The sequence below is a fragment of the Chaetomium strumarium genome (genome assembly GCF_033439665.1).
Source record: "Chaetomium strumarium strain CBS 333.67 chromosome Unknown B0T15scaffold_4, whole genome shotgun sequence".
NCBI classification, from domain to species: domain Eukaryota; kingdom Fungi; phylum Ascomycota; class Sordariomycetes; order Sordariales; family Chaetomiaceae; genus Chaetomium; species Chaetomium strumarium.
Window position 1 is genome coordinate 2,999,017 of NW_026944432.1, and position 24,721 is coordinate 3,023,737.

The window sequence follows — 24,721 nt, forward strand, 5'->3', positions numbered from 1 at the left end:
GGGACCAAATCAGCGACGGGTTTTGTCACAGACATTCAGTCGGGTCCAGAGATGCCAAACTCCTGACTGTAGAAAGAAGAGAAAACGGCTTCAGCTGTTTGAGATGGGGAAATCACACCCTCAGATGCTGTCAGATGTTGACTGACGAGAGTTTGGGAAGAGTGGAAGGTGGAGAGCGGGCAGGTGTGACGCTTCCCGTTGTCCGACTCTTAAGCCTCCTTGACCGGGAAACAGCGGCTGAGACCAACTCATCCGTGGGCTGCAGCTTGCCGTCAGAGCAACTGCTCCTTTTGTCTTTAAACTCTTATTCCCATTTCAATTATCTAGATTGTGAGGAAGGTGAGTTCGATTGCTTTCGATCGAGGTGCGCTCCAGCGTAGAAGCAAAGGCACTGAGCTGGTCTTTCCATCGGCAATATGACGACTCAAAGCTGCAGGTGCAGGAGAGAACAACAGCCCAACTTTGTCATGGCACCTTCTCAGTTCTTGCTCCGGTGCCCTCTCCTCAGAAGGAAAGCGCCCGGCAACCCACGACAAGGGCAACCACGGTCGACGGGTTCGACGAGCGATAAAGAGACGATTCTTGCACCCGTTCCGACTCCTTCTCCTTCATCCAACTTTTTTGCTCGCATCATCTCAGCTCCAACGCACCGCATTATCAACGGCCCCTTTTTTGGTTTTTGCTCTGCTGTTCAGCATCAACGTTACCTTACTCTTCATCGCAAACAAGCCTACACTTCAGCATCATCACACACAATGCCTCATTTCGCTGTAACCCTTCCGCTCCTCGCCAGTATGCTGGCTCTCGCCCACGCAGAAGACTTCCAACTGTCTGCCATTGCTAGATTGCCCGAAACGCCTCCCACGGCTACTGCTCCTCCCGCTCCGCTGCCGCCAAAGCTCGGGTATCCCGCCACCACCGCGCCAGCGGAACAAAAGGACGGACAAGACGGACAGGTCTTCGTGCTCACCCAGGTCCCCGCCGGAGCCGCCGCCACTGGCGCACTCGGACAGGATGACGCCGTGTGCGACGAGGTGGCGGCGCGCATCAAGCCGCAGCTGACGCCCAAGCCGGCCTACCCAGGTCCCCTGCAGGGGCTCGCCACGCACCTGGGCGGCATCCAGTACGACAACTGCAAGGAGTTCAGCTTCAACGGCGGCAACGCCAAGCTCGACGGCACCGACAACTTCAAGAAGTTCTCGGAGGAGCGCTACACCACCTTCATCGTGCCCATCTGGGCCAAGGTCCACGAGCTGTGGGAGGCCTGCGGCGACAAGGCGGGCGACTTTGACGAAGTCAAGAACGAGCCGTGCTACAAGTGGGCGTTTGAGCAATGCCAGGCTTCGAAGGCCGGTTCCGGCACGCAGAATGCCGCCACCGAGGAGAAGAAGCAGCCCGCCGCGGCGCAGCCTGGGGACAGTGCTGCCAAGCCGAGCGGTAGCGGTGGCGGGCTGCTCTTGTTTGGTGGTGCCGGGAAGAGCGTTGTTCCACATGCTGTTGCTGTTGGTGTGGCGGGGGCCGCGGGGCTCATGGCTTTCCTGTGGGTCATGGTCTAAGGATGAGGGGAATGAATCAAGACAGAGTGGGATGGTGTTTCAAATCTCCTTTGAGGTAGTGGCATGGTCTCTTCGGCGGGTTGCTACGGTATTATCTTTAACGTGTGTGTTGTCCTGGTGGAGTCGTCTTCGGTTGTCCGGTTGGAGTTGTAGGAATACGGGTATCAAACATATCTGTCTCGGGAACTGCATGGGATAGACAGTCACGGTTAATCAGGTTTTGGTTCGTGTCGATTTGTGCATCTTCATTTGCGCGCGCTTTCGGGGTGTCGTTCAAACATGGGTTGCTATTCCAAGCTATGAGCCCCTTGTTTGGCGAGCCTTCCTTCCCCTTGTTCGTTGCCACGACAACCGAGTCCTGACTGGCCTTGGCGCTTACCTTCCCACAACTACAGTGAGAAGAAGTCATCTTGAGGCAGACACTGGAATGCCCTCCACTGTTTCCGTTATGTACCAAGCAGGGCGCCAGGGAAGCATGCGATTGCTTGCACCCACCCCCTCCCCCTGCGCAGAGACTGCACCCACGATCGGTTGTTTCTGCGGCATGTACGTCCCCCGGATTTCGAAGGTGCCTCCGGTGTCTGGTCCAAGCGACGCTTGCCTGATGGCCCTCCACACAACATCGAACCGCTCATCATCCCTGGTGAATTTGCACATGCTTGAGTGATCCCCACCGATGTACACTTGTTCTTCGTGGGGCAGTTCCATGACGGCTGAGTATCTTTCCACGACCTTCGCGCGGGTTGGGTTAGCAGACACAACTGGCTGGGGATGGAGTCGACAAGATCTTCACCCACCACGCGGCCCAATCTGCCAAACGTGTTCTCTTCGATGAAGCTGACCAGGGCGTAGTTCTGTGCAATCGGGCGGAAGTCTTCAGATAGATCCAAGAGGTCCTTGGCGTTGGGCCGCAGGAACTTGAAGAAGGGCGTTCGGGCTCGCGTGCCAAACGACGCGGCCTTGATGTTGGCGATGACCTCGCCCCACTGGGTGACGTCGCTGCCCCGATGTGGGGTGCCGAAGAAGACAATGCCCTTAGTGCTGGTGAGTATGTCCCCATAGACTTTCCACTCGTTTCTCGCTAGTGTCAGGGCCTGCATTAGGTCGACAACCGTTATTAGCTTGCGAATGGACGCAGGGAGAGGACTGGCGATTCATCGAACCTGTTTGATGATGATCCCGCCGAGACTGTGGCCGACAAAGACAATCGGGCGATGTAAACTGCCGTCGTCTTCGCGCTTATTTCGCAGCAGCAGCAAGAGCTTTCGAGCGTTCCCCCGGACACCTGCAACCGACGTGTTGCCGATGACGCTGGCATCGTACCCAAATGTCATAGCACGGGTCCTAGGCAGCTTCTGCAATAGAAGTTCGTTGAGCCAGACCGTGGGTGGTTCGCTTGGCGACTGTCCAGTCCAGCTGGTGAAGCAGTCACCGTTTAATCCGTGGACCGCAACCACGCTGAGCCGAGGTCAGGTCATGTCGGCGACTCGCGGTGCGGTGGGCTTAGACTCACTCCAGTGTGGGCCGTCCGTAGGTCTTCTCCCAGTTGGCACTAGGAAAAGGGAGGGTGAACAGCCCCTGATTGTGGTTGCCGTAGTCTGTGACAGCCAAGTTGGGCATGTCTGACTGGGGATGATGAGGTTGATGATGGTGGCAGTCAGGGTTGAGAACATTGGGTTGAGAACGTGAGGGATTGGGTCTTTTAGTCGCAGTTGAGCATGGCATTTCTGCCTAAGAACTTGCGCATCGATGAGGCTAGTGGTAATACCCAAGTTTGGAGCGAGGACGGCAACAGGGCTTATCGGCGCGTCATCTAGGAAGCCAGTGCCAAGGTTATGCCGCTGACATTGCTTCTCGACATTAGGGTTAAGCTATGTGGCTATAACTCTGTGGCTCCAAGTTAGAACACCCTACAACTGTCCTTTCGCTAATACCTGTCTGCCTTATCTCGGTCAAGGTTGGGCTACCCTGTGGCATTGTTGCTGGCCTGAGCCCAGCGCACGCCTTGTATGTCTGTCTATGTGGGCCGTGGGTGCCCAAGGCTGGTCAGATGACGCCTTGTAAGTCGGCCAGCACAGAACGTTACATCATAAGGCCCAAATGGTCGCGATGTGCTTCCATACGATAGCTGAGTCTTGGGAACGGTGGTGTGGTGACTTAATCAGTCTCTTTCAGTCTCTCTTTCGGTCGGGAGGATCTGGACCTTACAGGGTGCGCAAGTCGATCACTTTCTCACTTCTCTCAGTATCTGAGCCGTACAGGTGTTGTTATCATTATTAGGCACCGATCGCACCCCAAGCTTCGACCTGGTCGCAACTGGTCTGGATAAATAAGCATGTCATCCAAGAACACCCTCGTCTTCAAAACGCTCTATGATCCGCTGGTCCACAAGGGAATACCGGCAACTCTCGAGTAAGTTACCCATATGCTACCTAACCAAGCGAGGCCTTCATAATTCTAAATCACTTGATTTGTTGCTGACATGTGATTGTAGCGTGGTCTTGATCCACGGTCTGAACGGCGACTACCTCAAGACATGGCTGCACTCCGCAACCGGAGTATGCTGGCCGAGGGACTTGCTGCCAGCAGTACTGCCGAGTGCCCGGGTGTTGTCCTTTACATACAGTGCCGACATTTACGGAAATACGTCTGTCACCGGGATCAGGGGCAATGCTAACGCGCTGTTGGCGAGGCTCCGCGACCGACGTGAACGGGCGGACGGCAGGCCAATTGTCTTTGTTGCTCACAGCCTAGGAGGCATCATTTTGAAGCAGGTGAATTTTTGATGGCGGGTGTTGATAGTGAGCATAGCGGGCTGACGCAGTACCTATACAGGCCCTGTATCTGTCTCAGCATGACCGTCGTTTCCACGGACTGCTCGACGCAACACGCGGCTTGGTGGGCATAGCCACTCTACTCTCTAATCCATTGACAGCCATCTGATTCTGCTTACAGATTTTCTATGGAACACCACATTTCGGGGCGGACCGCTCTCGGTGGCTATCCATGGCCAAATCGTTCGCACCCCTCCTGCCTCGCAGATTCGCTGGGATGAGAAAAGCTAAAGCTTCCAACCTTGTCGACGCCTTGGCCCGGAGCTCTTTGGAGATCTCCAACATCTGCGAAGACTTCCGCTTCCTGGCGCGCAGGTTTGTTCTTGTGAGCTTCTATGAGACGGAAGTGTGGCCGGGCACCACAAGTGCTCCCATCGTCGACATGATGAGCGCGCTCATGCACCTGGACAATGAGGAACGGGTCCCGCTGGAGGCAAATCACATGGATCTCTGCCGATTCATGGGCCCCGAAGATGCCGGATTCCAGTTGACGTGCCGTTACATCGCCCAGGCAGCGCTGGGCCTCGGCCATGGCAGGGGTGACCGTTGGGGGATTCTGGTATCAGGAGATGCTCAGTCAATGTACATACCTAAGTGCAAGTAAAGCTAAAAGAGCCAACCGTGGAACGCGATGGACCGATGATGATGCTTATTCTGTCACGTTGCCATCGACACTAGCGTACGATTCATGGAGAGAGCGCATGGCGGTGACCGGCTGGATGGTTCAACGAAGATAGGCAACTTTGAGCAACGCCTCGGGACTGTGTAAATATTTCGCCAGCCAGACAGAGCATGGACTGAGAACCTCCTTCGCAACGATCTATCCCAAGCCAGCCATAACATACAACATCCACTCCACCGCCGCTTCTGTCGGACAAGCATGCATGCCAGGAGTAAAAAGGAGAAACACCCAAGTGGGAGTGAGGCGAAATAGGACCAGTCGTATCCCTAGGTAAAATGTCTAATACCTGCAAGCCTAAGCCCCCACGGCAGTCATACCCAGCAGGCTTTCGAGCATGTTGTTGCTCTCCACCAACTGCTGCGTGATGTCCGCCAAGGCTTTCTCGGGGTCACTCAGCGACGCGTAGAACAAGTCCTTCCAGTTCTCCCAGTCATCCAAGTCCTTCTCGAGCCCTTCCTTCTCATTGCTCAACTCCTCAACCTTCTGCTTCAGTCCCTCATTCTCCCCACTGAGCTCCTCAACCCTCTTCAGCAGCTGGCCTTTCTCTCCGCCCAACGTTCCCAGCTCCTTCTGCAGCTCATCCCGCTCGCCACTGACGGCCTGCACCTTGCCATCCAGCCCGTCCCGCTCCCCACGCAGAGCCTCGGCCTCCCGGCTGAGCTTCTCGAGCTGCTCCTTGAGCGCCTGCACTTCCTTATTGCGCTCGGCAAGCTCGGCGGCGGTTCTGTCCCGCTCGGCCAGCTGCTGCCGGAGCGCGCCAATGCCCTGCCCCGCCAGCCGCTTGTTCTCGATTGCCAGCTTCTGCACCTCCCCGATGCCCGTGTTGACCTGCGGGGCACCCGGCGTGGGGGGCGGTGAAATGCGCTTAAACCGGGGTGACGATGCGCTGGGCGTGGTGGGCCGGCTGCCTGGAGCTATGGAGGCCGGGAATGATGGGGGGGAGGTCCCGTTATTGGTTGTCTTCGTCGTCCCGTTTCCATTAGTGCCGCCGGCGCTGTTGGCACCGTTGATGCCATTGGTTCCGGTTGTGGTTGTGAGCTTCGCGGATTCCGTCTCTCGCTGCAGCTGGGGCTGGGCAGACGACGACGACACGGAACCATTGTTGCCCGCCTTGGTCCCATTTGCATTGGGACCATTGCCATTGGCCTTGCTGACAGGATCGGCATCATTAACAACCCTAGGACTAGCGGCGTCGTTGCCAATCGCCCCATTGCTGCCATTGGTTCCGTTTGCCTGCGCGCGGGAAAGTTCGCGTTGCGATTGCTGCTGCAGCTGGGGTATGATGGAAGAACCGGCTCGGAATGCCGTCTTCCGGGGGGGCTTTCCGCCCTTCCCGGCCCGGTCCTCTGCGTCATTGTGCAAGTTCATTGCGACCCCCGGGAGATGGAACTCGTGGGGAAAGCGCAGCCGATAATTGGACTATGAACAGGTAGCTGGTACTCGCTTATCTGCAGAGAACCGTACTATTGGTTTTCTTGCAGAAGTTGCGGGCTCAAGTGGCGTTTGATTTGGAGAATGGTTGGGCGGTTGAAGTCTGTGGTGGACTCAGGGAGGAAATTCACCGCGGTGTGCGTGATGGCATGCAGAAAACGACATGTCGGATATACGCAATGCAGAGGGGATTGAGTGAATTCATGTTTTTATATATGGACTTGCATTCAGCCGCATAATGGCCAAGATCTGTCAGGCTCCCGCCGGGCTTTTTGGGTATCCGTCTGGGTTTGTTTTGGGCTTGCCAGCCTAGTCAGCATGCTTCCATTGCAATAGTTTGCTCGATGACAGGTGCTGCTTTGTGAGCCCCATCATGTTCGTTGATCGTGCAAGGCTTAGGTAGTCTCAGATGCATGGAATACCATGAGCTCCCTCCCATGGACTGAACATCGCTGTTGCTGCATTATGCATGTGTTCGGCCCAACGCAATTTGGAGACATAGTAGGCACGCAGTATGCATGGATGCCCAAGGAGCTTGAAAGGCAAGTCCCGGAAACTCCGTTGCATCGGGGAATGGCATTATCAGTCCCATAATCAAGGAATCTGGGACAGCGTTCTCCGCGGCATACCCTTTCAAGAGAGCCGCTCGCTGATTCTTATCTCACCCTCGTTGGGTTCCGTGGAGCACCACATGGGTTGTCGCGATCTGCTGATTTGTGACTCCCAACACTGATGCCTTGAATTGCTCGGTGAATCCTGAACTTCACATCAGGCATGGAGTAGCATCATGGAAGTCTCTGTCCCTCTCTGGTCACAAGCTGCGGCGTAGCAGACGTGGCCCCAGACAACGTAGGCTTCTGGCTCCAAGGAAAAGCCCGGTTGTCTCGTCTTGGATTTTGAGGCACTATGCACGAGTAACACCTCTTCGCCATCGCTGTCGTCGATTGCCCCTGCTTTGATGCCTTTTGATCCGGATGCCCAACGTTGTCTCAGCTCTCAGGTTGGCTTCGGATTCAGAGCCACAGAGGTTCGAAGACCACAGTTTCCCTCCCCAGTCCATCGCAACCTCACTGCGACGACGTACCTATAGCAACATCCCGCTTCACACGCCTTAGCTCTTCCTTCAAGTCGGTGATTCTCGAACTTTCGTACTTCTCCCAAGGAAGGCCCCCGAGCAAACCGGCTTCTACGTCGTTATCATTATCCTCATCCCCTGATCCGCCCTGGAACCTCACGGGAATGCTATTCATGAGTTGCTCTCTCAGAGCTCGGACTTCCGACTCTGCATCTTGTAGGTCGTACTGCAACTCCCAGTTCTTTTGTATCTCCTCGCGGAGTAGAGACCTGAGTTCATCGGCAGCAGTGGTCGCAGAGTTGAGCTGTTTCATCAACCTGGCGATCTCGGCTTCCTTCTGTTCTGCAGAGGCCAATACAGCTTCGTATTTGCTTTTCCAGATGCTTGCCACCTCCTGTCTCTGCCTATGCTCCTGAAGGAGTTTCTGGCTCCTGCCGACCTCTTCGGCGATCTGACGGAGTTGCCTCGGAGCCGGGCTCGGTGAGCGCTCTCTCCAGGTTGCCAGGGCTTTGGAATCTGACCGTACTGCCTTCTGCAGGGCGTATTATTTAGTCCTCTGACGCACCAGACTTCCATTGCTTTTCCCTGCCTACCTGTTGATCACCTGCGCTTGTCTCTCCGTGCCTCGGCACCTCCGTGGCATGGGAGGACGGGCTCTGCATTGGCGCCTCGCTTGACGAGGAGAATGAGTTCGAGATTCCCGCGAAACCGAGCTCCTGACGGTCATGGTAGCTGGGGCTGCTGTCTCTGTCTTTGGACATGGTGTGCTTGACGGTTGGGGACGGGTCTCAAGGGAGATGAATGCTGGGAGTCAGAATATGGGATCGTGGTGGTTGGTCGCAGCTCCATGGCAAGTTCAATCTGGGGCCATCCGAGTCGCACCCTAACAACTTATCGTAGTGGGTGCAGAGCGGATAGGTGCCTGAGGAATCAGACATTACTTGCGTGCGCCACATGCGCCAGATAGGCCCCGGTCATGCGGGTGCATGGTGCAGGCGATGATACAAGGGATTGCCCACTCGCAACCACCGATTTATTTGTCGTCCAGCAGAGGACATGAAATCGGGCCGCCTGACATTCAACATGCGGTTCTGATCGATCTATATGCAATGCACTTGCATCCGACCCCCACTTCAGCTTTTAGCTTTCCGTCAGCAACTCGATTCCCCACGAGCCATGGGGGATTGTCGATCATGTCGTGTCCTAGCATGCAGTACATTGGACAATATCCGTCATTGGCTACTTTACTATACTAGTAATCAATTGCACAATCCCGAGGAGCTGCGACGCCCATGACCGCCCCAGGCTCCAAGATTCACTGCACATACAATCGATCGCGGACGAGAATGAAGGTAGAGATTCTCTATCCATCTGTCGAGAGGCCTGGGACGGAGCCCTCAACCATTGAGTATGTCGACTTGATATTTTTGGGAAAGTCAACTGACACGGCGTTTGCTCTCACGATAGCATCGTTTTGGTGCACGGGCTCGAACCACCGGATCGAGGTGGCCGCGGACTCGAAACATGGACCGCTGGAGACGGCACAGTTTGGCCTCGGGACCTGCTGCCCAAGTACATGCCGCAAGCCCGCGTTTTGTGCTTCCAATACAATGGCTTGATCGGCCGGGCCGGGGCGAGAAGCGTGGTCAACATCAGAAGTCTCGCAACCGCCCTCCTTTATCACATTGACCTTCACCGTTGTCAGCCAGTCGAGGCTTCGAGGCCGATAATCTTCGTGGGCCACAGCTTGGGTGGTGTCATGTATGCCTGCTCCCATCCGTTTTGTTGCTCCTGCGTCCACAGCCGCACGGGATGAGCACGGTGCTCGCGAACAAGCAGTAGAGGCTAATGATTAACAGTATCAAGCAGGTGAACTCTGCAGTCTCCCCATGCTTCTGCCACATGATCAGCCCATTGACTTGAGATCAGGCTTTCACCCTTGCTCACAACGAGAGCGGGAGATATAAGCACCTTGCAGAGGCCACTTGTGGTATCGTGTGTGGACTCCGACAGGGCCAGATGTGTTGCGTTACTGACGAGATGGAGGCAATGTAGATGTTCTTTGCGACTCCTCATCGCAGCGCATTGGACGAAAAAGGGAGAGACTACGCGGAGCGTCTACTCATTGCGGTAGGGACCTATGGACTCAAAAGAAGGATGAAGCATGTTCCTTGGCCGAGGACGTCAGTAGTCGAACCAACCCCAAGGATGCTCCAGGGCATCCAACGTCATAGCGGAAACCTCCTCACATACATAACCACAGACTTCTTGAATAAGCTCGCCAAGACGGTCACAATCGTCAATTTCATCGAAGAGAACGAGACGGAATGGTTAAAGACCGCGGTCAGTCGGTGGAATACACCATGGACCACGAGTATTGCAAAACTGACCCGAGCCTGTCATAGGTCGTGAGCGACGAGGAAGCCGATCTCGACCAGGAGCGGGCCGACTCCCAGTACCTGGCCGGAGATCATATCGGCATTTGCAAGTTCAGTGCCGGTGAAGACGAGCATTTCAGAACAGTCCATGAGAGCCTCAAGCGAATGGCCGAGGAGCCGGATGTCCATGTCCAACAAAGTACTACTCGTATTCCATCCCCTTCGGAAAGCGTCCAGAGGCTAAAGGTGTCAATCAAGTCCGACAGGCTATGGGCAGTACAGAGACCCGACAATCTAGGGTCACTCCAAATGAGCTACTGCGGTCTCTGTGCACCGACGACTTCCACAGATATTCCAGTAACATTCATCCAACGAAAGGGACCGGTCGATGGATCGAGGAGAAGCCTGCGTTTCAAGCCTTCCAACAGGGTGCCGAACCCAAACTTTGGATTTACGGCGAGCCTGCCACGGGCAAGACCTATCTCGCGAAACATATTACGAACAGCATGCGCATCCGCGGCAATGTCCGAGTGCTCGAGTGCTTTCTGGACGTGCAAAAGCCTGCACGGAACAGCTGCGAGGCCATCCTCCGCTCAACCATCCACCAAGTAGCCAGAGGCAACCCTGCCCTCTCGGCCCGCATTGGGACGGCTGCTTCGACGCTGGGTAGTCGGAATTGGACGCTGGAGAGTTTGACGGAACTCTGGCCCCAGGTGATGACGGAAGCAGTAGAACTCGGCGGCAACGTCGTCATTGTCCTCGATGGGTTCGATGGAATCCCGCCTAGGGACCAAGAGGTCTTCCTAGACTCGATCGAACAATACGAACAAAGAGTGTCAACTCGGTTTCGACCAAGTCTTCGCATCCTCATCCTATCGCGCTGGTGCCCGACACTCGATGCTCCAAAACGAGGTTTTACCGCCTATCAAGTCCAAGAATGCGATACTAAAGCGGACATTCGCACCACCGTGAAAAGGGAGCTAAGTCTCTTCGCGCATCATTGTCAGTACTCGGAGCAGTTCCAGGAGACTCTGTGCGATGCCATCGCCGAGGGCGCCAAGGGCATTTACTTGTGGGCCACCGTGATGATTGCCGATATTGAGATCTGGATGCCAGGCGAAGACCAGTTACGAGCGCGGCTTCAGAGACTACCGCGGACTCTTGCCGAGCTGTATGACTCAATCCTGGGGAGCATCTGCTCACGAGGAGATGAATACGCGAAGATGGCAAAACGGGTTCTGCTCTGGGTCGTCTTCTCCCTAGACGTTGCACACCCCCTGACGCTCCAGGAGCTGAACGTCGGTATTGCACTGGCGGGACTGTGGAGACCAGACTCAGACAGGCAGATCACAAACGAGATGGTCACGGCCCGTCTCATTCGGTCAGGTATTTTCAAGGCTGTTTTGTACCGCGTGTGCGGACAGCTGCTTCGGATATCATCGCACAACCATGTTGAGCCGGTCCACCGAACCCTGTCGCAGTATCTGAAGGCAAAGCCGGAATTCTTCGAACAAGAACATCCGGATTGGCTAGTGCCGCATCATAGGCACTTTCATCTGCCGGAGCATGAATCACATGCTGACCTGGGAGGCATGTGCGTGGCATACCTGACGATGCCCTCGTTCGCAGCTTCTGGCGCAGAATTCGTGGCAAGCGACAAGGGCAGAGCGGAGTGGGAGACTAAGCTCCAGGCGAGAATTGACAACTACGAGCTTGTCCGGTATTCGGCTCTGTGCTGGTTGAGACACCATGCCTTAGCCAGAGACCACCAGAACACACGCGCCGCAGGCCAGCCCCAGCAGAACGCCAACACGTTGCGTGATATTAGCACTGACTTCGGTATCAGCTGGCGCGAGCTATGGTGGTATGTTATGAAGTGGCCAGAGTATGACTTCCCTGGTCGCAGTATCGACCTGGACCCCGTCATTCTTGAAAGCTTGGAGCCGAAGGACTCTTTGAGACGGCAAACCTCCGAGCAAGAGGTAGTTGCACCAAGAAGAAGCGATAAGAAACCAGCAGAGGAGCAAATAGTAAAGCTGATACCAGTAGAGCTGGATTCGACAAAGCACGATGCAGCAGACGATGAGACAGCAGGGTTGGAAAGAGCAGAGGTGCAGGTGCCCCGGCCAGCGTCTGCCCAATGGAAGGCAGGACCCCAGGAGTCATCACCGAAGGACCTTGCAGAGCTGGAAAGAGGAGAGCTGAAGACGGCACCTGAGTTAGAGTCAGAACACGGGCGAACAATAATCCAACCGACACCACTCCAAACAGAGTCTCACGCATTAGGAGACTCTGGGGGTTTAACGAGTAAAGGGGGATCTCCGAGTTCCGGGATTCTTGGAGGTGCAAGGACACCGGACAGCCTGATCGTCGTCAATGGGTATGCGCAACCCTTCCCTCCCCGTGTTCATCCGCATCTCGTTGCTGACAGCGACAGCACCACTCCCATCAAAACTAGACGCCAACGCTGGGGAACATGTCGTTCCAGAAACTGCTGTTTGGTCATGTAGCCGAGAGAGGCGGTAACAAGTCAGACTGTCTTTGGGTGTCTTTGTTTTGAGGCTTTGTGGATGCTGGTGATGGATGGAAGTTTTAGTCTGGTTCCCTACCCGTACTGCGCTGATGCCGGCATGATATGTTGCTATGGAAACCGCTTAGGGGTATCTCCTAGAAGCCGAGTGAATCACTACCTTAGCTCTTTGTTATCACGAATAGTGTGTCAATACTATGTACTCGGGTACAGGTTTAGGCCAAACATGTTTCTCTTTTCCAGAGCAAGAATGGCCTGTGCAGCACAGCATACTGCGTATCAGGGTGCTATTCGGAATGATCCCACTTCCTGTTTGACATATAGTTTCTGCCATCTTTCACAGTAGACGAGAAGCGAGGTAAAGATGGGGAAGAGGCCTGTGTTTTGAACACTAGGCCTTTGGGCCCGCTGCAAAACATAAAGAGAGGAACCATTGTTAATGATTTGGGTATTTGACATCAGCATCTCCCTCAGCAGATATACCTATATAGCCTCTTCCACTTAGGCCATGTCTGCCGCTCTTCATCCTCCTGGGCCTTGATGATGCCCAGCCTGCCAAAGTCTCTGCGCCCGGTATCGATATCCATCTCTTCCACCTTCACAAAGCTCGTCCTAAACCAGAGCTTATGTCCCAGGTAAAACACCAACACCACCGGGAGCGCCAGACAATCTACAAAAAAGTTCTGCGCCAAATCAGCCGCACTCTGCGGTTTCTCGCCACCATGCAGCGGTAGCGGCGAAACAGCCACCCATAACTGCGACGCCAAAACAAACAGATTGCAACCCAGCCCGATCCAGCTCCCAGCCACTCCCGCCTGGGCACGAAACGCCATGTCCGACACGCGCCGGTGGCGATACGCCCACGCCCGGCGCAGCCGGATGTGCGCGAGGCAGGTGCTCGCCCAGGTAAAGACGGTGCTCAGGCCGCTGACGGCCAGCAGCCAGTCGAAGACGCGGCTGTGGTGGCGGAAGTTGACGAGGTAGGCCAGCAGGCCGGCGCTCGACACGGCCAGGAGGGCGACGAGCGGGCGGCCGCGGCGGTCGACGTAGGCCAAGATCTTGGGCGCCTGGCCCTGCTCGGCCAGCGCGGCCAGGGTGCGCGAGGCGCCGAAGACGGACGAGTTGCCGACCGAGATGACCGACACGAGGATGACGCCGTTCATGACGCTGGGCAGGATGGTCGCGCCGGCGCTCTCGATCGCGATCACGAAGGGGCTGGCCGTGGCGTCGGCGATGTTGGTGGCTCCGAGCAGACGCGGTTCAGTGTAGGGGACCAGCAGGCCAACGAGGGTGAGCGAGACGATGTAGAAGAGCGTGATGCGCCAGAACACTTGCTTAATGGCCGTCGGGAGGGACTTGCGCGGGTTGGCGGTTTCGGCGGCTGCCAGACCGACAAGTTCGGTTCCCGCGAAGGCGAAGGCTGCGGTCACAAAGACGCCACAGAGGCCTTTAAAACCGTTGTTGAAGGCGCCGGGGTCTTGCCAGTATGTGCCCCCTATGTAGCCGCCTGTTGGAGTGCCACCAATGTTGATCACGATCCCTAAGAGGCTGCGGTACGACGAGTTAACCGGTCTGTGGCTCATTGTAAGAAAACCTGAAGACGGATGCTCACATGAACGCGATGACAGCCGTGACCTTCACAATGGCGAATATGAACTCGGCCTCTCCATAGCCCCGAATTCCTAATAGGTTGATTGCGACGATGACAACAAGGAACAGGGTGACAAAGATGGCTTTCGGCACGTCTGGGTTCCAGTACCCTATTGTCAAGGCGCCAGCGATGATCTCCAACGGGAGGACAACGGTCCATTGCATCGCATAACTGTGGTAGTCACATGTGAGCTATCTAGAAGTGATTATGGCCAAGGCAGCCAGACTTGTCGGATGATGGCCGGCACATCAGGGGAAAATTGAGGTCGACTTACTTCCAGCCCATCGCAAAGCCCCATGACGGATCCAGGAATCTGGTTGAGAACGCAGAGAACGACCCGGCCACGGGGAACACCACCGCCATTTCACCGAGTGCCTGCATGGTGCACCACAACATGGCACCAATGATCATATAGGCGAGCAACACTGACCCCGGGCCTCCCTGGCTCAGTGCCTTGCCAGACGCAACAAACAGCCCGGTCCCGATCGACCCCCCGATAGCTATCATCTGCAGGTGCCGTCCCTTAAGCTCGCGTGCTAGAAGGGTGCTCGCCGTTTTGGCGTTGGCTGCTTGCAGGTCGTAGTACCGCTGTCCCTGATGTTCGCGGACGGGCGCAATCCCGCCGGTAGTCCGTCCGAACGTGCCATGTCCGCCATCGTTGACATCCTCATGCGTGGCACGAGGAGCAAAGCTGGCGCTGGTTCCGTCCTGGCGGCGGAAGGAGTCGATGAATCGGCCCGCACGGCCGGAAGCCGGAGCCGCGGTGCGGTCGAAATCCGAGACCGACGCTGCATGGCTCGGTCCGTGGACCGTAAAGCTGCTTGCCCCTGCCGAACTGCGGCTCCGTCCCAACCGGTTCAACTCGATCCCGCCCTCGAGCGTCATTCTGTGAGCGTCATCGTCCTCGGAGTTCAAGTGCGTCTGAGAACCGAGTGCCTTCATGGGGTTCCGAGAACTTGATAAGATCTGCGCTGCACAGAGTGGGTCTCTCCGTCCCCGGATCAAGCGGCCCCTGTCGGTTGATACCACACAGCCGGTGCTCCCTGGTTTCTCTCCCCTGTCTTCAATCGAAACGGTGACGACGATGCTGGATCCGGTTGTAGAGGCGGGAGCACACGATGGGCTGTTCAAGCTTTCCGTTGCTTCCCTGCAGCCCGGTACTGTGAAATTACTGGTGTTCAATAGCCTCGGGGCACAAGTGTCGTGGCATGTTCCATATTAAGTGTCAATGGGCCGCATGGCGTGACACCGCCGGTGCTGATATGCTGCCCGATCGTTTTGGGGGGTGGACAGAGTGGGAAGGGTCAAGAGCCAAATCAAGCAAAGTCACTGATAACCGATAGCTATAGAGGTCTTGTAGCTGGGGCTTGTCGCTTGTGCTCGGCAACACACCCTAGGCAGACCCACTAGGTATCATTTCCAGAACCGATGGTGTGGTTTGAAGGATTCTGCTAGGCGAGTTTCGTTTGATGTGCGTTGCCGAATCATGGCGTGAGATAAACGGCTGAGGTGCTTGGTTGGGCTAGGTCAGCCAGAAAGCATGCTGTTAAACGCGGGGAAAAGGAGAGAATTGGCGACAGCTTGGCAGTCTCGGCGTCGCCGTTTCCAGGTTCGTAACAAAATGACCGGCTTCATTCAAAGCCAGTTACTCGGCAATGTTACCAGCGTATGTACAATACGGATCACATACAAATTCCGTATATCTTGTGCAAAAGAATCGGCGTCTCCGTTCATTCTGCCGCACCCTGCCAGGCGAAAACAGGGGTCCCAGGTGCCACGAGGGCTGTCAATGCTGATGTCTCCACTGATCATCACGCCTCTGGTCCCGGCTCGACATTCGAATGGATCAATGGAACGCTCCACAAAGTTCACTTGAAGAATGGCTCTGGACTCCTCAAGAATCCCAGAGCGGAACTATACACTGTATTAGTATACATTACAATGCTATTTGTATGCAAGTCAAGTGATCGGTGACGGCGACCCCGCTGCATAACAAAGTAGAGAGTCAGAGACCCGGCGTTGCATCACGTGTACGGTAAGGTGTGTAACTTGAAGCTGTCTTCCGCGGTGTGCACAGGTGGTCGCTAAAAAGCCCGTGTACATTACAAGGCATTACTGTCCTACACCTGACCGTTTGCGGCTTGGTCGCGATCTGGCAGGGGTTCCATGTGCCGCAACGGAATGGGCGACCCTCGCCGTCTACCCCAACCGCTCGCTGGCCCCGCGCTGCTGACAGCGGGTATCACAAGGCCATTGATCGTTTCTCCTGGGCCGCTGTACAGGGAGTCCTCCGCTGGGGCCACCGTGACCTCAATAGTCGTGGTCTTGAGAACCTTGGCGTCGCTGTCCGGCTTCCCAGCTTCGGAACGGGTCCTGGGAATCAGGGAGTCGACACTGCCCGTGCGTGGAACATCGGTTTCTCCCTCCGGAGCTGGCGTGGTAGCGCCAGCGACGCTGGGAGCTGTCTCACCAGGTCGGGGACTTCTAGCACCGTATGGCATGGCCGGTTCGTCGTCCCCCTCAGAATCTGGATCCTGCCATGAGGCCTTCTTGGTCACCTTGGAAGCTCGCTGTCCGCTTCTTGCGCCGGACGACTCCGTTGGCTGGTACCGATTGGGCTTCTTCTTCTTCACCCCCGTATCCCTCATAAACGTGCCGAGCGTCAGGGCGTTCGCCGCGAAGGTGGCCATCAATATCTCCGCCGAGGCCCACATTGTCCTCGTAGCTTGGTAGCCATCCTCTCCCAGGATTTTTGGCACCCTGTAGATAGCCACCACGACCGTGAAAATGTGCAAGCAGAACAGCGCTATCAGCAGGGCTTTACGGCCCTTCGAGATCCGGCTCTTAAACACGATGGGTACCGGGAACACCATTAACAACAGGTCCGTGAGGACATTGCAGGCGGTCATTGTGATCAGGAAGGCGTATCCTTGGCGGCACTGTCCTCCGGGGTCTGGGAGCACCTGCCAATAGTGTGTGAATGGTTTGCACTCGGCAAGGTCGGCGATGACGACGGCAACGAAAGTGACACCCAGAGATGCGCGCATGAACCGGAGGAGTATGGTATAACGGTTCTTGCCGGATTGGCCGACAAGACGGTCGAAGAACTCGAGGGTGACAACCTTGAGCAACCATAATCTGCCTTTTCTGTCAGCGTATTTGCAAACGCAACGTGATGTTGATGATCTTACATGGCGCAGTGAAGAAGCCGGCTCACCAGCACCAAACGGCTGGCGACGGATCTGCGGTGGATTTCAATATGGCTCGGTGGGGAGAGACCATCGAACAACACATTGTTCGTGCCGTAGAGCAGGATCGGATGCACAAGGCCCATGCGTACAAAGAGGGGGATCAGGGCAGCGGCCGCATATAGATCCTCCCGAAACAGCTTCTCGACCCGCACGCATCTCCCTAAGAGACGAAACAGGATGATGACCGCGCAGAGAAGCGTGATCCACCACGATGTGAGAAGCGTGGGCTTGTCATCGCTCAGTGGCCGAGGAGGCGGTGGCGAGGAGTAAAGGCTGGAGCCCATGATGGCATGGCTAGTGCGGTGTAAAGTGTGCCATCAGTTCGCTCAAACTTGTCGGCCAGGAGGCGAGAAAAGCGTCGCGGTCAGACTTGGGTGTCGGGAATGTGGCTGCGTCAAGTCGGTTCGTTTGCGCATGACAGGGAGAAACGAGTCATGTTGTTCCACCTCCTTCGATAAATTGTATGGCTTGACGGGTGGTGAAGGTCGGCAACACTTCTGTTCAAGGCGGATGCTGGTTTCACCAGGGCATCCTGGCCGCTTAAGGCATGGCATGTCCTAGCCGATAACCGTTTCGGAGACGGAGGCTATTGGGCGATGGAAGCGTTGGGTCGCGACAACTGATCCTTCGGCTATGTTTGCCACAGGAGACTTCGGCCGTGATGATATCAGTTGCTGCGCCATTTTCCGGGGAAGCACGCGCCATGACTGTTCGAGTAAGGTGTCGGACCCGAGAAGCGCGTGCATCACTAGAGCGTCTCACCCGGGGGGGACTGGGTTCTAACAGATATCAGAAACAACTGATGGACCCCTCGCTATGTTACACTCCGACCGTGGAGTCAACTCGGCTCGCACAGACTGCCCGACATGTTCTGCCTTTGGCCCGCTTTCAACTTGCCATCATCAGATTGTTGCGGCGGGCCGTAAGAACTGGTGGTGGTGCAAACATTGTGTGCAACTGCTCTTATCATCGGGCCGTTCTTGGCAGCTGAATGGGTGAGCGGGTCGGTGCCCCGCAGAAGTTCCGACCCACCAGCAGTCAGCCGGGGCATGTTTCCCATTCCAGCAACTCGGTACGCGGCTAGGTTAGTGTATTAACCGTACATCTGTAGGTCTGAGATAGCGACGAGATAGCTTTACGAGAGAATTAGTCTTAGTTTGCTGATATGTTCGGGTTCCGCACAGAGGCTACCGCAAGCAGAGATGGGCAAGCTGAGGAAGCTACGGAGCCGCGGTAGCATACCAGGTAGTTACAAGTATCCGTACCTACTGGTAAGAACTGGTGTATTTACAGTAATATCACCATAAGAACCGGACGTGTGGGATTGGTTCACGTGTGATCCTAACAACCATATTCCCATGTACCGTAACGTAAGGCATGGTATACACCATACCGGAAGACACGTACTGCAGTTCAATTCTTAAAGGATTGTTAGTGCCTAACTTGAATGACCAGATGTCAGCCACAAACATTTCAGCCCTTGTCGCTTGTTCAGCGCTAACAATTATTCAGGGGTTCTCCAATACAGTAGTGTTGGCTGTAATTTTGTAAATATTGATGGAATAAATTACACGTTACGATCTGTTCTATCATACTCCTAGATACCTATCCATAACCCCCATGAACAGACTCGTCGTGCTGCAAGGACGTCCCGTACACTCGTGTGCTACTTGATTGACCAGGGCAAACATTGAGCGGAGACCAACTTAGGATTTCAGAACGAACTGAGCAAACGATGAAAGAGCAACGTAATGTACAATACAATCCACCTATAGGAACCTAATTCGCCAATAACGTCCTAGCCTCGGAGAACATCAAGTCTAAGCAAGAACAAGCGGTACTTCCTCGTACTGCGGTTTGAATGATCCCCCGTCCAGTACCTCGCCGTTCATCAGCCCGTGTACATAAGCCTCGCCGAGGAGTTTGAACGGTTCTCCGATTGCTCCACGCAGTACCAAAGGCACCCTGCCTCCTCGAACGATAGCAACGTAATCATCAGCGCGGGATCGAGGCGACACGAGGCCACAATAGCCTTGCGTAGTCATGCAGAAGATCCGATCCACCGCCCTCCGCGTGAGGTGCGTGATCCAGGCCGTATACCCGTCGTTCGCTCTTCCACGCCGGGTATTACTACACGCTCTTTCACATTGCTGCCTGATACCTCCACCGAATTCATCATCTGCAGCAGTCGACCGAGTGCCGCTGCCGAGCCCTCGTCAGGGCTGGGCGGGTACCGCGAAGGCGTCGGCGGTAAGGGTTCTCCAAAAGACCTCGATAGAGTCCATATCCCTGTATCTATCATAACTTCGCACCATATCCAGGTGCCTATTTAGCCACAGTGTACACCGGCTTTTGCTCGCTGGATTGAAAGTCGACTGAAGGATTTCTCTACTCACGTAGGAGATACGGTCAACCAGAATGCCCGAAAGCATAACCCGATCAGATTTGCCGTCGAATTTGGTCTACGGTCTAGTGCATCCAGAAGCGTGGTAGGCTTGCTCGCAACTCAGCCGAAATATGTCTGTCTTCTCCGCTAGTTCCCAGTCCGGCATCCAGGACGGCAGACCGGGCTGCTCTGGTTCGAATTGGATTGTTGCAAAGACACCCAGACCGCCGGATCGGGTCATGGAAAGTTGTGCCGCATCGATGTATACTTGAGCAACCGTCTTGTTGTAATCAACCTCTAGATCAAACTCCGACGGGGATGCGGATATGGCGCGGAATACGCCATACAAGGCATATATCCGGTCTCGCGGGTCGAAGCAGAGCATCTTGTTGGTCAAATGGATCAGGTCAATCATGGCAAGCCGCTTGGCCTTGAAGAACCTTTCGCGGAACCAGCCCATCCTCCGGATCATCTGCCATGACGAGAGCATGCCGTTTTCAAAGTCAGGATTGCCCAGATCGCCCAACCGGACAACACGGACCAATTTCCCTTCTGACATCAAGAGCCCAAGGTCGTGTAACATTGTCCAGGGCATCTCGTGTGGACCGCACATCATGAGCATGTGGGAGTTCAGGACAGACTCCTGGACGATCCAGAGTCGCCTGCTCCATGGGGCATCCAGCATGGACTGCAACGCTCCGACTATCGGACTGGGGTGCGGCTTGATGAAGTCGGTAAATTCGATTCCCAGAAGCTCACACTGCTGCTTGTCTCTCTCTTCTCTCTTCTCGTGCCTCGTAACAGGCTCCGAGGCCCTACCCACTGCTAGCATCTTCTCGGCCAGTGCGATGGCAGACTGGGTGTTGCTATCGCCCTCGCCAATGTAGGTAATCACTTGCTGCGCTTTGGTGTACACCTGGTCCATGAGCCGGACCTGCGCGTTCCTCTCGGGAGTGTCGCGCTGGTTGATACAGATGCCGTCCGCCCACACAGTTCGGGTCTTCAAAGCAGGCGTGGCTCGTCGAATGTCGCCCAGCGCGGCAAACAGCGACTTCGTGATGGTAAGTTTGTTTTGCGCTTGAGTGATGTGGCCATTGGCCTTGATGCCAACATCATGGACATCGACGGTACCAGTGTCTTGCCATCCGTAGGAAATAGCCTCGTAAGGGGGCACGGAGTCAAGTGAGACATTCTCCAGCATGCAGCAGAGAGCGTCCGGGTTGTCGTTGGCACCGAGATGCAGAAGGCGGATAGGCAAACTCCATTTAGTCTGCACCTGCCTTCCCGAGCTACGGTTGCGGATGGCAAAGATACGCGCAAGTTGCAGAGAATGCCACACGGCCCGGGGACTCAGTTCATATCATGTGTTTTGTGGACTCCTCCCCTCCAGCTGCAGGATGCTAGGCAGATTATTGAATGCGCTGTTTTAGTTGGAGGCACAATGACTGTCGAGCTGAAGAACGCCACAGTTCGGAACGACTGGACGATACTACATGCTCAGCTACCAAGCGTAGTGAGCGGCTGAAACAGTGCGGTTATTACACTTGTTATAGAACAATGAAATCTCCGACACATATCGTAGATCGATGACTATGGCATTGGGGTCAAAGGTTGATGTGGACTGTTGAGATGGGGAAATGGTAGATGTGGAGGAATAAGGGCTGTAAGACTTGCCTAATAAGGTGTCTTGGGCGCAGTGGTTCGTACAACAACGGAGGAGTAATAACAGCAGTTTCCCTGCGTTCTGCCATCGCATCTTACTCATGAATACTGACCTGTAGCACCAGTAAACGCCATGAGCAGGGGAACCGTATCTGACTGAGACCACATCTAAAATCGCCCAGGAGCCACAAACAGACTGTGTACAGCCACCAGACTGCCCTGAGCCTCATGGCAAGCCACCTTGTCGATCCCGGTAGAGGTCATTCCCGTCCTATCGGTAACCGCTACTACGAGCACGCCGCATTTGTATCAGAATGGCTCAGGAGACCTCCACCAATCAAGACGCCAATATTATATCGACGCGCCTTCTGAGTTCAATATCACAATGAATATGTAGTGGCCCGTTTCCTCTGTTTCAGGTTGCTCAGAAGGGGGCAGAATCATCGCCCAAGAACACGAGTAGCACTTGCAGGTAGTCGTGGGTGCTAATTCAGCGATGTCATTCGCTCTCCTTTCGCGCTCTTTGCCCGCTTTCATCGTCGAGCATTAGTCTAGTATTGGGCGGACTTGTGCTGTTGCTGCTGTGAGATCATCCGTTGGCATCCAACTATGTACCGGCCTGCGTTAGTCTCCACAACTCACGATCGTATTCCCGGGAGTCAAACCCCGATGCATGATGAACGCCGTGTTGACTGGCTGGTTTCGTACTGCCTAACCTTAGGCAACCCGCCTTGGGCAGCCGACCAGTGTCAATTGTTGATGCCTGGGGTTGTGTGTGCCTGAACGGAGTCGATTGGTCATTGCCGTTTGTAGGGGCCACCAAACACCCACCGGTGGGGCAAAGTTCTTTGTCACGGCAAGCCCGTTACCGGCCCAACGGGGGTAATTTTTGTTGGAGCCAGGAGTCATCAGGAGTCAGGACAACGACTGGTATCTGTCCGTTGCCCGGGACGCTCAGCACGACTCGCTTTTCGATAAAGTCTGGTCGGTTTCCCGACAGCATCGGGGAATCCGAGAACCGCTAGACCCAAAGTACCACACCAGTGTTACTGTGTTACAAACTTACACCGCCGCCGTCGAACTTTCCTTGTCAACAGGTTTCACAACTTTCAGTAGGGATGGAGCAGTTCATGCTGGACAACGCTGAGCTCTACAAGCGTCTCGTTGCTGCGTTCAAACCAAGCGCATCCGACACCAAGTCCAAGGACGGCAGCTCCGTGGTGGCAAGCTCAGAGATTGTGGTCAGCGCCCGCGTCCGGCCCATGCTCGAAGATGAAGTCACTCAGGGATTCCCCCCATCCGTTTACCTTCGGGGTTCTAGCAACACCGTCGACGTGCATGAGCTCAGGAGGCCGGTGAGGGGCTTGCCAACTATCAATGTATGTCTCGAAGCTCACTAGGGAGATTGGAGTGGTTGCTGATTTGTAGACAGTCTTTCAACTACACCGTTGATCGTGTGTTCGGTCCCGAGTCCACCACGGCTGAGATCTACGAGTCCCTGGTTAAGCCGCTTGTGCCCTGGGCATGGGGTGGAGGTGTTGGCACTATGTTCGCATACGGCCAGACGGGCTCGGGGAAGACCTTCACTGTCAGCGGCCTGGAGAAGCATGTGGCCGAGACACTGATGGACGGGTCACTGGAAGGCGAGAGAAAGGTCTACATGTCCATCATTGAACTGGCAGGGCAAACAGCCTACGGTGAGAAGGATGCTTTGTGAACCTCGCTCCCTTCGCCCTTGTTGCTGACAATGTCGTCAAGACCTCCTCAACGCTCGCAAGCAAATCTCCATCCTCGAGGATTCGTTTGGCACCACACAGATGGCCGGGGCGCTCGAACACCACGTCACGGATAAGGCCTCTCTGCTCGAGTTCATTGAAGCAGCCGCGTCCCTCCGGCGGACCGCACCAACATTCAAGAACGATACGTCTTCCCGTTCTCATGCGATCTGCCGTCTACGGTTCGAGAATCCCCAGATGCCCTCCGCCGAGGACGGTCTCCTCTATCTCGTTGATCTGGCCGGCTCCGAAGCCGCCCGTGACAAAGCCGACCATGATGTGAGCCGCATGAAGGAAGCACGCGAGATCAACACGAGCCTCTCGGTTCTGAAGGACTGTATTCGCGGCCGGGCCCTCGCCGACGCTGATTCGTTCGCCGGAAAAACCAGCAAGAAGCCCACCACCTACGTCCCCTTTCGCCAGAGCACCCTGACCAAGACCCTCAAACACGTCTTCGACCCAACTAGTGCCCGCAGCTGTAAGACTGTCGTCGTGGCCTGCGTCAACCCCTGCCTCGCCGATGTGGCGGCCAGCAGGAACACTTTGCGCTACGCAGAGATACTGCGCGTCCTCGTCCCGAGGAACAAGGTGGCCGAGTATAGTCCGGATGTACCGGCTACCTGGAACAACGAGCAACTCCGGGATTGGATAGACCGTAACGTAGGTGGCTCGGATCGGCATCTTACCCTCGTGTGTCCTCTGGACTAACTCCCCATGTCTGATCTAGTCCGGCAACCCTCCCGTCAAATCGTCCCTGCTTGCCCCCACCGAGACCGGCGAACAGCTCCTCCGGCTGCCCACGCCAGAGTTCCTCTCCCGCTGTCTCAAGACTCCCGGCGTCTCGCCCGAACAAGCACAGGCGTTCCAGTCCAAGCTCTGGAAGATGCACATCGATTCCCAACGCGGTGCCTCGAAGGCGGCCGTTACTGCTCCTGACAAGACTGCCCAGCAAGCTGAGACTGTGAGAGCTCGACCGGAGCTCCTGGACTCGAGCGCCGACCCGGACCCGGATGCCGCAAGCATCCCGTTCAAGCAGCGGATCAGGCCGGGAATGGTAGTCAGCTGGAAGCCGCCGGCGCAGTATGCCTCGTTCTCGGTAGGCGGGAAGAGCTACGCGATGGTGCTATGTCCCGCCCAAGCGGTCGGAGAGAAGGTGAAGGATGCCTTGGGGAGGCAGGTCAGCGGTGGTGGTGGGGCAGGGGAGACTTATCTGTGCGCGATTGTCCTGCCGGCGCTGTTACCTGGGTCGTATGGGATTAGTCCGTGGCGGCAGGTTGTGGTGCAGGTGGACGAGATGGAGGCAGAGGTGTTGTTGGAGTGGGATGAGGCGACGCGGTATTATTACATGACGGTCTAGTAACTGTCTGAAAGACTTTTGAAGGATATCACAGGTCATCACAAGCGAGTCGGACATCTGGGAATAGATTCTGGCCCAGCCCACCTTTTCATATGTATTTCCTTTCAGCTTGTCTACAATGAGATTTGTCGAGTGCCTCCATTCCCCCCCGCC

At 55.6% G+C, this 24,721-nt stretch overlaps 10 protein-coding genes across 10 annotated transcripts; 4 read left to right on the forward strand and 6 right to left on the reverse strand.

Moving 5' to 3' along the window:
• The first annotated feature begins 573 nt into the window (after nt 1-573).
• On the forward strand, nt 574-1,792 carry B0T15DRAFT_435290 (uncharacterized protein). Its single transcript, XM_062865814.1, has one exon. It carries the CDS (start codon nt 756-758, stop codon nt 1,554-1,556), a length of 801 nt encoding a protein of 266 aa, XP_062721738.1. The 5' UTR covers nt 574-755; the 3' UTR covers nt 1,557-1,792.
• B0T15DRAFT_533930 (uncharacterized protein) lies at nt 1,793-3,477 on the reverse strand. Its single transcript, XM_062869396.1, has 4 exons — nt 3,070-3,477; nt 2,720-3,014; nt 2,354-2,650; nt 1,793-2,288 (listed from the first exon to the last, which is right to left on the reverse strand). The coding sequence occupies exons 1-4, from the start codon at nt 3,279-3,281 to the stop codon at nt 1,962-1,964; spliced, it is 1,131 nt and encodes a 376-aa protein (XP_062721739.1). The 5' UTR covers nt 3,282-3,477; the 3' UTR covers nt 1,793-1,961.
• Nucleotides 3,478-3,694: 217 nt separating this feature from the next.
• On the forward strand, nt 3,695-5,039 carry B0T15DRAFT_575198 (Alpha/Beta hydrolase protein). The gene is made up of 4 exons (XM_062870982.1): nt 3,695-3,968; nt 4,051-4,330; nt 4,392-4,454; nt 4,512-5,039. The coding sequence occupies exons 1-4, from the start codon at nt 3,892-3,894 to the stop codon at nt 4,992-4,994; spliced, it is 903 nt and encodes a 300-aa protein (XP_062721740.1). The 5' UTR covers nt 3,695-3,891; the 3' UTR covers nt 4,995-5,039.
• Nucleotides 5,040-5,108: 69 nt separating this feature from the next.
• B0T15DRAFT_533932 (uncharacterized protein) lies at nt 5,109-6,741 on the reverse strand. The gene has a single exon (XM_062869397.1). It carries the CDS (start codon nt 6,438-6,440, stop codon nt 5,367-5,369), a length of 1,074 nt encoding a protein of 357 aa, XP_062721741.1. The 5' UTR covers nt 6,441-6,741; the 3' UTR covers nt 5,109-5,366.
• A 337-nt stretch (nt 6,742-7,078) lies between these two features.
• Nucleotides 7,079-8,451, reverse strand: B0T15DRAFT_215117 (uncharacterized protein). The gene is made up of 2 exons (XM_062862722.1): nt 8,172-8,451; nt 7,079-8,110 (listed from the first exon to the last, which is right to left on the reverse strand). Exons 1-2 carry the CDS (start codon nt 8,337-8,339, stop codon nt 7,571-7,573), a joined length of 708 nt encoding a protein of 235 aa, XP_062721742.1. The 5' UTR covers nt 8,340-8,451; the 3' UTR covers nt 7,079-7,570.
• A 601-nt stretch (nt 8,452-9,052) lies between these two features.
• B0T15DRAFT_215122 (uncharacterized protein) lies at nt 9,053-12,719 on the forward strand. Its single transcript, XM_062862723.1, has 7 exons — nt 9,053-9,339; nt 9,438-9,447; nt 9,508-9,573; nt 9,634-9,921; nt 9,984-10,155; nt 10,215-12,336; nt 12,394-12,719. The coding sequence occupies exons 1-7, from the start codon at nt 9,155-9,157 to the stop codon at nt 12,464-12,466; spliced, it is 2,916 nt and encodes a 971-aa protein (XP_062721743.1). The 5' UTR covers nt 9,053-9,154; the 3' UTR covers nt 12,467-12,719.
• A 237-nt stretch (nt 12,720-12,956) lies between these two features.
• On the reverse strand, nt 12,957-15,022 carry B0T15DRAFT_494094 (amino acid permease-domain-containing protein; the record flags this gene model as incomplete). The annotated part of the gene is made up of 3 exons (XM_062866992.1): nt 12,957-14,034; nt 14,099-14,308; nt 14,412-15,022. The coding sequence occupies 3 exons, from the start codon at nt 15,020-15,022 to the stop codon at nt 12,957-12,959; spliced, it is 1,899 nt and encodes a 632-aa protein (XP_062721744.1).
• A 1,113-nt stretch (nt 15,023-16,135) lies between these two features.
• On the reverse strand, nt 16,136-17,860 carry B0T15DRAFT_215158 (uncharacterized protein). The gene is made up of 2 exons (XM_062862724.1): nt 17,329-17,860; nt 16,136-17,275 (listed from the first exon to the last, which is right to left on the reverse strand). The coding sequence occupies exons 1-2, from the start codon at nt 17,670-17,672 to the stop codon at nt 16,258-16,260; spliced, it is 1,362 nt and encodes a 453-aa protein (XP_062721745.1). The 5' UTR covers nt 17,673-17,860; the 3' UTR covers nt 16,136-16,257.
• Nucleotides 17,861-19,850: 1,990 nt separating this feature from the next.
• Nucleotides 19,851-20,975, reverse strand: B0T15DRAFT_556565 (heterokaryon incompatibility protein-domain-containing protein; the record flags this gene model as incomplete). The annotated part of the gene is made up of 1 exon (XM_062870424.1): nt 19,851-20,975. One exon carries the CDS (start codon nt 20,973-20,975, stop codon nt 19,851-19,853), a length of 1,125 nt encoding a protein of 374 aa, XP_062721746.1.
• Nucleotides 20,976-22,450: 1,475 nt separating this feature from the next.
• B0T15DRAFT_215194 (P-loop containing nucleoside triphosphate hydrolase protein) lies at nt 22,451-24,706 on the forward strand. The gene is made up of 4 exons (XM_062862725.1): nt 22,451-22,815; nt 22,869-23,133; nt 23,195-23,871; nt 23,939-24,706. The coding sequence occupies exons 1-4, from the start codon at nt 22,555-22,557 to the stop codon at nt 24,566-24,568; spliced, it is 1,833 nt and encodes a 610-aa protein (XP_062721747.1). The 5' UTR covers nt 22,451-22,554; the 3' UTR covers nt 24,569-24,706.
• Nucleotides 24,707-24,721: the final 15 nt, after the last annotated feature.

What these genes read in the sequence shown, in the direction of transcription:
- B0T15DRAFT_435290 (XM_062865814.1), top strand. Translation starts at nt 756, where the DNA reads ATGCCTCATTTCGCTGTAACCCTTCCGCTCCTCGCCAGTATGCTGGCT.
- B0T15DRAFT_533930 (XM_062869396.1), bottom strand. Translation starts at nt 3,281, where the DNA reads ATGCCATGCTCAACTGCGACTAAAAGACCCAATCCCTCACGTTCTCAA. An exon ending in TACGGACGGCCCACACTGGA is followed by an intron (nt 3,015 to 3,069) that starts GTGAGTCTAAGC and finishes ACCTCGGCTCAG; the next exon opens with CGTGGTTGCGGTCCACGGAT. An exon ending in TTGGCAGATTGGGCCGCGTG is followed by an intron (nt 2,289 to 2,353) that starts GTGGGTGAAGAT and finishes ACCCGCGCGAAG; the next exon opens with GTCGTGGAAAGATACTCAGC.
- B0T15DRAFT_575198 (XM_062870982.1), top strand. Translation starts at nt 3,892, where the DNA reads ATGTCATCCAAGAACACCCTCGTCTTCAAAACGCTCTATGATCCGCTG. An exon ending in GGAATACCGGCAACTCTCGA is followed by an intron (nt 3,969 to 4,050) that starts GTAAGTTACCCA and finishes ATGTGATTGTAG; the next exon opens with CGTGGTCTTGATCCACGGTC. An exon ending in TCGACGCAACACGCGGCTTG is followed by an intron (nt 4,455 to 4,511) that starts GTGGGCATAGCC and finishes TTCTGCTTACAG; the next exon opens with ATTTTCTATGGAACACCACA.
- B0T15DRAFT_533932 (XM_062869397.1), bottom strand. Translation starts at nt 6,440, where the DNA reads ATGAACTTGCACAATGACGCAGAGGACCGGGCCGGGAAGGGCGGAAAG.
- B0T15DRAFT_215117 (XM_062862722.1), bottom strand. Translation starts at nt 8,339, where the DNA reads ATGTCCAAAGACAGAGACAGCAGCCCCAGCTACCATGACCGTCAGGAG. An exon ending in CAAGCGCAGGTGATCAACAG is followed by an intron (nt 8,111 to 8,171) that starts GTAGGCAGGGAA and finishes TACGCCCTGCAG; the next exon opens with AAGGCAGTACGGTCAGATTC.
- B0T15DRAFT_215122 (XM_062862723.1), top strand. Translation starts at nt 9,155, where the DNA reads ATGCCGCAAGCCCGCGTTTTGTGCTTCCAATACAATGGCTTGATCGGC. An exon ending in CAGAGGCCACTTGTGGTATC is followed by an intron (nt 9,574 to 9,633) that starts GTGTGTGGACTC and finishes GAGGCAATGTAG; the next exon opens with ATGTTCTTTGCGACTCCTCA. An exon ending in AGCCTGATCGTCGTCAATGG is followed by an intron (nt 12,337 to 12,393) that starts GTATGCGCAACC and finishes TGACAGCGACAG; the next exon opens with CACCACTCCCATCAAAACTA.
- B0T15DRAFT_215158 (XM_062862724.1), bottom strand. Translation starts at nt 17,672, where the DNA reads ATGGGCTCCAGCCTTTACTCCTCGCCACCGCCTCCTCGGCCACTGAGC. An exon ending in CGGCTTCTTCACTGCGCCAT is followed by an intron (nt 17,276 to 17,328) that starts GTAAGATCATCA and finishes CAGAAAAGGCAG; the next exon opens with ATTATGGTTGCTCAAGGTTG.
- B0T15DRAFT_215194 (XM_062862725.1), top strand. Translation starts at nt 22,555, where the DNA reads ATGGAGCAGTTCATGCTGGACAACGCTGAGCTCTACAAGCGTCTCGTT. An exon ending in GGGGCTTGCCAACTATCAAT is followed by an intron (nt 22,816 to 22,868) that starts GTATGTCTCGAA and finishes ATTTGTAGACAG; the next exon opens with TCTTTCAACTACACCGTTGA. An exon ending in GGGATTGGATAGACCGTAAC is followed by an intron (nt 23,872 to 23,938) that starts GTAGGTGGCTCG and finishes TGTCTGATCTAG; the next exon opens with TCCGGCAACCCTCCCGTCAA.